The sequence below is a fragment of the Sphaeramia orbicularis genome, chromosome 4, assembly GCF_902148855.1.
Source record: "Sphaeramia orbicularis chromosome 4, fSphaOr1.1, whole genome shotgun sequence".
Taxonomy (NCBI): domain Eukaryota; kingdom Metazoa; phylum Chordata; class Actinopteri; order Kurtiformes; family Apogonidae; genus Sphaeramia; species Sphaeramia orbicularis.
In genome coordinates, this window is record NC_043960.1 from 47059817 (window position 1) to 47072175 (window position 12359).

Genomic DNA, 12359 nt, shown 5'->3' on the forward strand with positions numbered 1-12359 from the left:
CCACGTGACAACAGAAGGCATTTGATGAACTGAGCAAATGCAGCTGAAATGAGCTGTAACTCACATAGGAAGTTTGAGAGCCAGAGCGGCTGGTTGTGATGAACGATGGCCACACACAGCGTGTTGAGCGCCACCAGACTTAGCACGGTCCAGTAGAAAGTCTGTGTTTTCACTATCCGGCGGATGTAAATGCGCATGAGACGCTCCTTACGGCGGAAATAGGCTGCAGGACCTCGCTTTGCACTCCTGATGCTTGCTCTGGCCATGGGAATGCCTTGGAGAATTAAGGCAAGACACAAATAAACTGTAACCAGCATTGTGTTCCCGCTCTGACAACTGGCGCTTTGACAAGGCTGCAGCAGAGCTCAGGACTCTTTCCTGGAGAATGTTTACACTTACACTGTGCATATACATGTGTTCATGAGCTATTATTCACAAATAATAGCTTTAACCTTCATAGTTATGGTCTGAAGGTACTACAAGAGGAGAAACAATAACATGAGCTAAAACTACTATATAAAACTTCTGAATCATTAGAAGACAGGGGTTGAAATTTAGAATTAACAGCTCTAAACTGATTCTGTTGTCAACAGGCAATAATAGTTTATCCAGAGGCCATTTACATTTTTTCTTCTGTGTCCTGTGTGTGTTTGTTCACACTCCCCTGACTATTTTTATTTATATAAGCAGTGACCATTCTTCTTTTTATTTTCTCCTCTCATCTCATCCCACAAGATCTGTTCCAAGGGTGAAGTTTTCACTACAATGTTGAGTAGGCATGCTTACAACCAACACAGATACTGACATAAATTTTTCATTTAATGAAAAGAAAATTACATAATTACAGTAAACAAATCTTTAGTTACATTTTTCAGATCATGGCATTTTTGTGGTTTAATTTGTCTTTTTCAGCTCTTGAGTTTTATGTTCCGTTTCCAATCATTTTTTCAAGATTTTTTTTTTTTTTAAAGATAAAACATAACTTAGTGTACTTACCCTGACTTGAAGTTATCTGTTAATGTGAATAATAAAAATGTATAAAAGCAGTGTTTATGTGTTGTATGCACTGATGCTGATGGAATTTACATGAATTTGGTATCAAACAAAAATAAAATTTTCACATCTATCTAGTTTCTAAGTGATTTGGTTGATGCCATAAAAGCATCAAGGTCTGGTACGCAGCTGACTTTATTTAGCATTATGTCATTCCAACATTGACCACAAACATGTATTTCTAAGGCTGTGGGGACTCACCGACAGAGGAAATGTCACTGTATTGTTCGTCCCCCAGCTGGCCTCGATTGCCCACATCCATCCCTCTCCTCTTGATGGTGGTGGCTCTCTTCAACACTGCAGACAGAGCAGGTTCAACAAAAACTGTCCCAGAACAAGGTGTTTGTGATATAAACCAAGACTATGACTGACTGAAAAGGGAAACACAGGGCCAACTTTTGGGCAAAGTCACTCCACTTTCTTATTGTTTTTGCTGAAACTTCACTATGATGAATTATTGAACAGATCTCAGACTTGTGCTGGTTGTGTATCAATATTGCCCATAAAAAAGCCTTGTGCACGACCTCTCATTTTAGAGATATCAGTAGACTCAGGCAGTACGGAGTCATGGAAAATAATAATAGTGCAATCAAAAGATGATAATGGAGCAAATGATGAGAAGAAACAGTGAAGATCATCTGCATGACATGCTAATGTTTCTGAAGTTTTGGCTGAAAGGGAAAGTTAAACTCATTAGTGCTGTGGTTTAATGAATCAAAAATGAACATTTAATGTTAGAGTAATGATCCAAACAACTGAATGCAAACTTTATTCTCTTATTGTAAAATGCAGTCTCTATCAAAACAAGTCATGCTTGGAGGTGATCTGACATCCATGCATTGAAATACTGCAGTGTTTTATCAGGGAACAGGCCGTGCAGTGAACACATCGAAGAGGTCATGAAGAGTGTGGTTTGACCTTTGACTGATACCTATGCTGATGGTTCCCTTCCACCCTGTCCTCACCAACACCAACACCTTTCATGCTACCTTGTGCATTTCAGTCCTATTTGTTGTGCATATTCACTCAAACCTACACACATAGACAAATATATCACTGCCTTTATACACATACAGTACACATACATATAGGAGTTTTTAATAAGGCAGAGTCCAACAGATACACACATATACACACACATAAACAAACACATGTTGTGTTTCCATGTGTTTTGGGGACATCACGTTACATTGACTCAAATTAATTTCCTGGAGACTGACCCTAACCACAACTAATTCTGCCCTAACCCCATATCCCCCGAACATAATAAATACCCAGAACACACACGGAACATATATGCTTATACCTTTTCAGGGTTTTGTTTCTATTCCAAGTTCTCAGAGTTTCAGTATTAAGTTCTAGGGGTGGGTAAAAATATCAACAATACAGGAATATATCATATATTACCCTGTGATACATTAAGGAAATTGCCACCAAATATTAATATATTTAAACATGTACATCTCTTGTTGAATATTTATATGATTCAAGGTTCATTGTCATTTTCACATGGTGACATATGAATGAACAAAATTTGTGACTCTGTTCCAGCAACGTACAGGTGACAGTGGAGTAATAGAATCTGATAATTTAATCATCAATAACTTGATAAACTTATTGCCTGAGATTCATAAGAAGGTCTGGATGTCTGTTCGAATTTCAAAGGTCAAGGCCAAGGTCACTGTAACCGGATATGTGATATGGCACCAACATCTGGAAGATATTTCATTTACTTGGAGGTACAGATGTAGTGATTTAATTTTGTCCACTTGATTCACAAGAGTCACTATTTTTTTTCACAATAAGGCAAAAATATTTTAACTCACATTCTGTCAAAATGACAACAATACAGTGAATATATACAGGGTGGGGAAGCAAAATTTACAATGAACATTTAGTTGTTTTTTCTCAGCAGGCACTATGTCAATTGTTTTGAAACCAAACATATATTGATGTCATAATCATACCAAACACTATTATCCATACCTTTTCAGAAACTTTTGCCCATATGAGTAATCAGGAAAGCAAACATCAAAGAGTGTGTGATTTGCTGAATGCACTCGTCACACCAAAGGAGATTTCAAAAATAGTTGGAGTGTCCATAAAGACTGTTTATAATGTAAAGAAGAGAATGACTATGAGCAAAACTATTACGAGAAAGTCTGGAAGATACTATTAAAGAAGAATGGGAGAAGTTGTCACCCCAATATTTGAGGAACACTTGCGCAAGTTTCAGGAAGCGTGTGAAGGCAGTTATTGAGAAAGAAGGAGGACACATAGAATAAAAACATTTTCTATTATGTAAATGTTCTTGTGGCAAATAAATTCTCATGACTTTCAATAAACTTATTGGTCATACACTGTCTTTCAATCCCTGCCTCAAAATATTGTAAATTTTGCTTCCCCACCCTGTACATAATTTGATTTATTTCTTCTTCACTTGCACAGACATCCTGATATATCATAGATGTTTATCTCACAAATGTAACAATTATGGCAACATCACCATAATGGGATATAATTGTTGGCACAAATTACACTAATTCCCACCCCTATTAATTTTTATCACAACAGCTGGTTCCCCTTGCTGGTTTTATGACTCATTTCCATGTTTCATTTAATTTCATTTTGGTTTGAGTGTCCTTGTGTTTGAGCTGACAAAAACGAAGACGAGAAACATATTTAAGTTAGGATGTTCTTTCCCTTGCAGGGTGTGATGGTCTGTTTGTGTGCTAAAGTGTGCAGTTAACGGCATGGTGAAGTTGGAAGGGGAGGGGGGAGGGAGCAGACCAGAAGACGGTTCTCACCATAGGTACTACCTGTACTCCACTCTGGGAGCCTCCTGAGAGCTGCCAATCAATCAACATTTAATAAAAGCCCCGCTGAGTAAGTGAGGAGGACAGGTCAGTACAGAGTTACAAGGGTCTGTGGGGTGTCGAGTCCAGTGTCATCTTTAACACTATTACCACTAATTCTGTGTATGTGCTATTGTGAGTGGTAGAAAAAAATGTAATGGTGTGAGAGAAGCAACAGCAGCAACAGCGTCTGGGCTACTGTCAGTGTGCTTTTTGCAACTGCCAAGACACAAGAGCTGAAACTAATCCACTAGGCAAGCTAAGCAACCAGTGTGAAACTGTACAATGCACTAAGTTGTCTCTTTTGGAGACATCATTCTTAACTAAAAGCCTGTGTGTGTTATTTGCTGAACACTGCCACTGAAACACCACATTCAATTATCAATCACTCGCAATCAGAATAAAACATTGCTGCCCAAACATATCACTTGTAAATCAGAGCTTCCACACTATAAATAGGATTCAGGTTTGCTCTTTAGTGTGTAGTAAAGTTTGGACAGAGTTTAAGGAGGATAATTTTGATTTAAAGGCGCACCAAAACTGTTACAGATTTGAGGAGGCAAACGGCCTGTTTCTTCATTGCATTTCAAACTCAAATATTTTTTTTATTGTCAATTCACTAGATGCATAGGACAGACAGAGAATTGAGATACTGTTTCTCTCTCACCTTGTTAAATGACATGCATTTAAAAAAGAGGTAAAAATAGAATTCAGTTTAGGTGGTCATGTCTTTATCACTACTTAGAACATGAGGGCACAGTTCAGAAGGGGAGATAGCTTATTTTTTAACAATTGTTTATAGAGATTTGAACAAAGCATTTGGTTTTGTGAGGGCTATCATGTCCTTTGTGCTTTTGGTTCTTGTATATATTTTAAGAGGCCCAAATTTCAGAAATTGTGTTTTAGCAAAAGTTATTTTTCTAAACTTGGCAATAAAATTAAAAAATATCAATCACATTAAAATGAAAATCAAATCACTGTGAGTCAATCATAGACACAGGCTATATACTAGTTTGTGCCTTTATAAAGTAAATTTGCTTGTAAGTTTTACAGGGTTTTGACACAAAGAATGTAAAGCAATGTAGCAGAGAGGCAATGTGCACAACAGAAATACACTATGAAAGCAAACATATCTGCTGACTTACCATCAAGGGCAGAAGGTCCTGGATTTTTATTCTCCTCAGCAAGCATCACCTCCTCTGGAAGCAAAAACAACAAATGCAAATCAGAAATGAGCAGCAGATGATGGTTCACATGGTAGGAAACACACCAGCATCTTATTATACATCTATTTCAATAGTGTCAGAACAAACAGCAGAAAAGGATTGTCCAACAGTCTCAACTGACAGGATTATCCTTAAAGCTTAAAGTGAATTATTAATTTTCCTTTTTTCTTCTTCTTTTTTTTTTTTTTTTTTATCAGGGGCCAAATCCAAAGTGCCCCCAAGCTGTGATTGAGAGGAATCCACCTGCTCTGTCGATCCAGGCCCGGTAGCCATTGAGTTCCCTCTCGATCTGCTGCTGGCGTCGCAGTTTCATGAAGGCCCTGCGGTTTTCCACTCTCTCCCTCTCCTTGGCAAATTCCCTGCAGAACCAGAAAAACAAACCAAACCACAGAATCACTTCTTTACACTTTGGTGTTAGTGGGATTTATAGACACATGGAGACACTGTGGAGACTCAGTTACCAAAAAGCTATTGTTGTGAATAAAGCTTTGTGTGTTCATTAAACTATGAGGAGAGAGGCAGGCAAAGGAGGACTCTTATCACTCTCACCATGGAAACAATGACAATAGCTCCTCATTAACCTTTCTGTAAAACTAATTAACTTATATGGACTTGACACCATCTACTGAAACAACACAGAATGAGTTGACAGTGGTGAAATTTACAGCCCCTCACTGAGTGATAAACCAGGTTACAATGTGTTGTCACAGTCTCTCCTGCCTCATCCTAAACCTACGAACATAAACCCATTGGAACATTTGTTATCCCCACTACAATAAGACCAGCCAGCTGTGCAACTCTGCCCCATTTCCCAATTTCTCACCCATTTCTGTGACCAATTCAGGTGAAGCCTCTAGAGGAGTGAAAACAGTGCATGAATATAATGGAAACACTGAAAGTGCATCACCACTGTATTTTCCTGAAAAGGTCAACCAAGTGCAAAATGTGTTTTAAAATGTCCTATTCATAACCCATGTAGCCGCTAAATTAAGCAATTTATGTCTAAGTTAATTATTTATTCAACAGATGAAGAACTGTAAAAAAAAAAATGTTTACATAGTATTTTTCTTAATAACGTAACTATATCTTTCACAAAAAATTAAATAATAAAAGAGAAGAATCATAAAAATGATAATAAAACAAATTAATAAACTAATGTAGACAAGTTTTAAGAGGAGATTTAAAAAATTGTTATAGATTTGGCAGATTTGGGGAACAGTTTTACAACGCAGTTTCATGTCCAGAAAAAACAAATAAGACGATTCCAAGGAGACACACAGGGTTGCCACACGTTTTTACGGCCCTAAGCCTCACTTCTGATTTTCACAATCCATATTCCTACATTACTGGTAAAACCTGAGTGGCAGTCTATATGTGGTGGGTGGAAATTGAGGGTTTTTTTTTTCTTTTTTTTGTGTCACTAAAACAGAAACATTCCATGTTATCTGTATGGTTCTGGTGCCATGACTTTGCAATCTGAAGACTATCAAGTTACAGATTTCATGTATTTCAGAAATTTTTGAGGTGAAAGGCGAGGTGAAGCCTTAGGGCATTTGGAAAGTTAAGGTGAACGTAAGAGTTTGACTTGAGAAGATGAGCCTCCTGGACCTTTAGCAAAGTTACACGTCTTGAATCTCAGGAACAGGAAACACACAGGTGAAAATGTCTATTTTACAGTCGATATGTTCTTGTAATATGTTCCTTTGACATTCCAAAGAAATTGAAGCTGCAGTGCTTGATGTTTTTTAGCATCATTATCTTTGAGCATAGTCTCATTTAAGGGAGTCCTGCATCTACTCCTTGTGGGTTTTCACACTGTAGGAACTTTTCAATAAGATCATTAATGAATGTCAGATGCTCATATTTTCGTCCATTTGTCCAGTTTGCTCTCATCATCTACAGATACTGTGTCTCCCTATAGACATTAATGCATCTAGCTTTGATGTTACTTTATCTTTTGTTGGTTTTCTGGTGATGACAGCTTTGTGTAACTTCCTTTGTCTTTCCAAACACTGTACTGATCCAAATGGAACATGAAATGAAAGGAAATTAAAGTTTGGACCAACCAACATGATTGAAGAAAAATCTCCTCTACTGCCTGCATTCTCTTCTTGGCAGAATGTCCTTCATGTTAAACTATTACATCCCCTTAAATTATGACTGCGGTAAGCCTTAATAAATCACTGTGTGTAAATCATGTACAGTAGATTCTCTCATCTTATGAATTTCAACTGAAATGGAAACTCCTAAAAAATTAAATGTAATAAGACCAGGCACAAAAATAAGGGATTTTTTTGTGTCAAGGGAGGATTTTTTTCCAGAGGATTCTGGATTTCTACGAAATAATTCCACTTTTACAAGTACATCATACACATGGTAGTGTATCACAAAAATCAGAAAAACACAATATGTAGTGAAGCACTGCACTTGTTAATTGTGAACAAGAAAAGCCATTTAAAGATTAGACTGAAATTTAACCTACCCAGAGAGGACTCCCAGGACCAGATTCAGAACAAAGAAAGAGCCAATGATGATGAGTGGGATGAAATAGAGCCAGTTCCAGCTGGGGCCCAAGGCATCATCGGCCTGGAAAAAAGGGGGTTTTAAACTCAGTAAAATCCAGTTTGACTGGTACTGACCTACACATATTGTGCAGATTCACGCTGCCAATGCAATACAAGTCAGACGGTGTATTATTGGGGGGGTTAAAGAGCGCAGGTAGGACACCAAACAGAGGCATCGTGTGTATTGACCTGCTCTGACCTCATGGTCTGTGGAGGAGAGTGGAAGAGTTTTGGAGTAGAAGCCACTTTATAAAGTTGGACACATCTTGGCTGAACTGAAGCTGTACACAGCAAAAAAGGGGGGAATTAATAAAAAGCCACTGAATAAATGCAATATTTACTGAGTGAAATAGGCTAAAGGTAGTTTTGATTTTGATTCCTGATTGTAAGGTATTCCTGTGTGGAATTAGCAGTGTCACCTGAGTTTCCTCCAGGCTTTTCTGTTTCCATTTCAACAATCATTAAACACACGTTGTAGAAGTAAAATACAACTTCTTGTTTCAGTGACAACAAACATTTAGTCCTCAAAGTATATGTTAGAGGTAGCAAAATGGGCAGCATAAATATTTGTGAGACTGGGTCAGAGAATCTCCAAACCTGCAGGTCCCAGTCAGCACCAACCAAAAGGCCAATCAGATCTCAACCATCTGCCTCATATTGTGTAGAACCATCTTTTGCTTCCAAACCAGCACTGACCTGAGGCCTGGACTCTACCAGACCTCTGTGGGTGTGTTGTGGTATCTGGCACCAAGATGTTGGCAGCAGATGCTTTCTGTAAGTCCTGATTCAGATTCAGTTGTCCATTGTCAGACCACTTTGGGTAGGTACTAACCACTCCAAACCAGGGGCATCCAATGGCTGATCGGCGTATATATGTGTATCTAATTTTGCATTTTCAACATATTTTCACCATGAGCTGCACTTGGCTGATTACTAAACAACAGTGAAAGCAAAACCAAACTGAGTCTAATATAATTGAAAAGGTTCCCAGGTATTCCACTTGTGAGCTTTTATGTAATTTATGTAAATCTCACAGAACAATGACAGATGCTGTTAGTAAAGTCACAATAAATAAATTGTGGTGATAAAGGATGCAGAATATTATTGAACATACATTTCTTGAAAATAAATTAAATATGCAAAGATTTTTTTTAAGTAAATCTAGTTAACAAGATCAGAGGATGGAATATCCTCCAACCTCCAGAAAATGGAGAATTGGTTCTTGTTACTGATGTCAGTTTAGTGTCGTTGACTTAGTGTGATTGACAGCTGAGAAGTTGAGTATAGTCAGATCAGAGCAGTGTCCAGGCCTGGACTGGCTAATCGGGAGGTGGGCCGGTATAAATATTTAGGCCGCGAGGGCCGGAGTTTACTGTAAATATATATTTAATATTTTATTTATCTTTCTTTTTTTTTTTTTTTTTTTTTGCGGGGGTGGTCAGTCATAGCACTGGGTTGATCATGTAAGCTGGAGCTGCTGTTCCTGGGCCGCCACCCCCTCTACTAGCAAACTGTTTTGTTTTGTTTTTTTTCTTCCTCTTGTTTGCAGACGCGCCATGACCTGACGTAATCTGTCCTTGCATACGGTTAGTAGCTCTGTACTGTGGAGCATATACGATCTGTACTCTGTAGGCTGTCGGTGGTCAGCTGTGTTTGCTGTTTGAAACATGGATAATAGAAAGAACAAGGGTGGCACAGAGAAGGCAAGAATTAAAAAGAGGAAAGCTCTGGAAGCAAACGCAGCCAAATGTGCCAAAATCTGCAACTTTTTCACAAAAATGACCTCCCGGTTGGAAACAACTAATAAGGACAATGAAGCGGGTAAACCACCTTTCAAGTTAGTTAATTATCGAGTCAGTGAATTGTGTGGCATTGTGGCGTGGAACATAACGTTATGCAATTTAAATAATACTATGATGTGACGCCACATAACTGGAAAACTTTGTCTTGTAGCTCCTCAGAGTCAGAAAGAACATCCAGCAGCAGATACCAGCCATGAGCCCACAAGTCCAGAGTGGGCAGGTAGGACTGCTCATAGAGGGAAGATTATTAGAATAAATAGGCTCCAATGAAGAGTATGGTGTAGGCCTGTTCAGTATGAAAGGTGCTCTGAGATGCTAGATGAATCAGCACTACATGAATGAAACTGACATGTCAGATTTGTGCTGAGGATTATGAGCATTTTTAAAATGTGATTTAGTGTCAGAAGCAGAGCCAGGAGCCAGTAGTGATGAGGGGATTGCTCCTGTCAGGATGGAAGGAAAAGGTGAGCTGTTGGAACAGACTGTGTGAACAAGCATTAGTTCCAGTAAAACCACTTTCTATACCCAAATGATAGTCCTGACTTATTTTATTTTTTATCATTAAAAGTGAGACAGTAAATACACAAAGCCCACAACTGAAAGGCAATAGCATAAAGTAATATCAAATAAGCCTGCATATTTTGCCAGTGTAAATATCTTAATTGGTTAAGTAAGTCAAAATGTCTGTAGATATTATTTTTTATTGTGATACAGGTGCAGGTGAGTCTAGGGAAACTGGAGGAAGTGTGAAAGGGAGAGCAGAGTCTACTGATGACAGAGGAGCAGCTCAGCAGCACAACCCTGAACCACTAGGCACAAATGAGACAAATTAAGATGAGTCTGTTGTTAACTTTGATTACTTTGCTCGCCCTCAGTCATAGGATACACAGACATTTTTTTCTTATCATCCTCGTCAAACCCCTAATATCACTGTACCAAAAGTTTTTAAATAGAAAACATGTAACAAACCGCAAGTGGCTGAGTTACTGTGAAAAAAATCAGTCTCTCTACTGCTCTGTTTGTCTCAGGCTTTGCAGAACAGTGTGTAGACCTAACATGTAAGGTTATAATTACATGATTTTAATAATAATTGGTCGTGATCTAAAGTGGGCCGGTCTGAGGTATTTAAACTCCAGGGCTGAAAATGAGTCTCAGTCCGGCCCTGGCAGTGTCAGTCAACAACATACAGTGTATACCAGACAAAAGAAACAGATAGAACAGCAATGTGTTCCATGTAGGGCTGCACGATTAATCGATTTTAAATCGAAATCGGATTTTTTAATTAGGACAAATTTTAAAAAGGGAAATCGTAAAATCGATTTCATCTCTCTCGTGCCTCCGGGCCGCGCGCCTCCGCGTGCCCGCGGGCTACAGTAGGTTCTTCCTGTGACAGCGGTCTGTCACAGAAGTCCGTGTAATGACCGGACGTTAAATCTGTTCATGAACCCGCAGTACTTATAACAATATAAGCCGTGGCTTCACGCACGGATCCCGCAATTGAAATATAGCGGCATGCAGATCTCTCATCTTCCGTTGTCCCGGATCCGTACCGTACTGTCTTCTTCCGAACCGGGTCCGGGTCTCGGGTTCAGCAGCCTCAGCAGAGGAGCCCACACAGCCCTGTGCCCACACACATCCACCAGCTCCACAGACAGAATCCCTCCAGTGTGTCCTGGGTCGGTCTGTTCCACGCACGGATCCCACAGTTTAAATAGAACCGCATGGGGATCACTCATATTCTGTGGTCCACGCACGCACGACTGATGCCTGTCACTGACTTACACTGGTATCACTTCTGTGGGCCCAGATACCCCAAAAAGGAAAAAAAAAAAAAAAACACTTTTTTTTTTTTTTTTATAATTAATTTTGTCCTCTTACTTGCTAAATTTTTCATTCACAAATGTAAGTTCTGTAACACAAAACCAAATATTATTTATGTTTTGTAAGATGTTGAGCTGTTAAATGTTAAAGCTGTTAGACAAATGTGGAAACAAAAAGGCTATAAAAACCATCAGTATTTGCTCTGATTTGGACATTTTATTATAGTGTATTCCCCCTGACAAACTTATGTTATTTTCTTGTTGTATACATTGTTTGTGTACTCTACTTCATTTCAAAGATTTAATGAAGAGAAAAAACCAAACAAAACAGTGGGTTCATCACATGATCCCATCACAGCTTTGAGGTCGGAGCAGTGCCTTGCATTGTGGGCTGCTCACGAAAACGACATGCTGACTTCTGTTACCTTTTCTAGTTATACACAAAAATTGAAATTGAAATCGAAAATCGAGTTTTTAGAGGAAAAAATTGGGATTTTTTTTTTGCCAAAATCGTGCAGCCCTAGTTCCATGTTAACACATGACTGATAAGATATATTAGTTTGGTGAAAAAAATAGTTGGGGGATCCGAGGACCTGGTAAAACTAAAAACTAACTACAGTACATCTATTTTTAACTATCTCAAATGCATTACAATGGCATGTCTCAGAACTGTGTACTGTATATTATGCTGTAAGGTAAAATCTCGTCAATAATATTACAGTTATTTTTCCTCTGTGGACAGACATCCTGCCTTGGTTGAACACTAAAGTTGATTCTTTGTGAACATATTATTGTGCAAATGGTTTTCATAGGTTGAGCAGTCCAGTAACTTCTGCTGTTCCTCCTTGTTCCTTTGTAAAACTTAAAACAATACATTCAAACTTGCAATTCATCAGGCTTCATCTATCTCAAGAATAAACTAAAAGAGCAGTCTGGTGAGTACGGATTGCCCAGCAGTACAGGAACAAATCAATAATTTGCAGGTAAATCAATATTTTCTCTGTAATTTTCAGTTCTTATCTTTTCTCTTCTTCACTGG

General features: G+C 38.5%; 1 protein-coding gene across 1 annotated transcript in view; it reads right to left on the reverse strand.

Moving 5' to 3' along the window:
• Nucleotides 1–12359, reverse strand: part of cacna1ea (calcium channel, voltage-dependent, R type, alpha 1E subunit a) — a 232909-nt gene that overhangs the window by 44413 nt on the left and 176137 nt on the right. Inside the window, 6 exon segments of the mRNA XM_030132402.1 lie at nt 65–274; nt 1255–1350; nt 3861–3902; nt 5054–5107; nt 5378–5493; nt 7617–7720. Coding sequence (XP_029988262.1) covers nt 65–274; nt 1255–1350; nt 3861–3902; nt 5054–5107; nt 5378–5493; nt 7617–7720 — 622 coding nt within the window.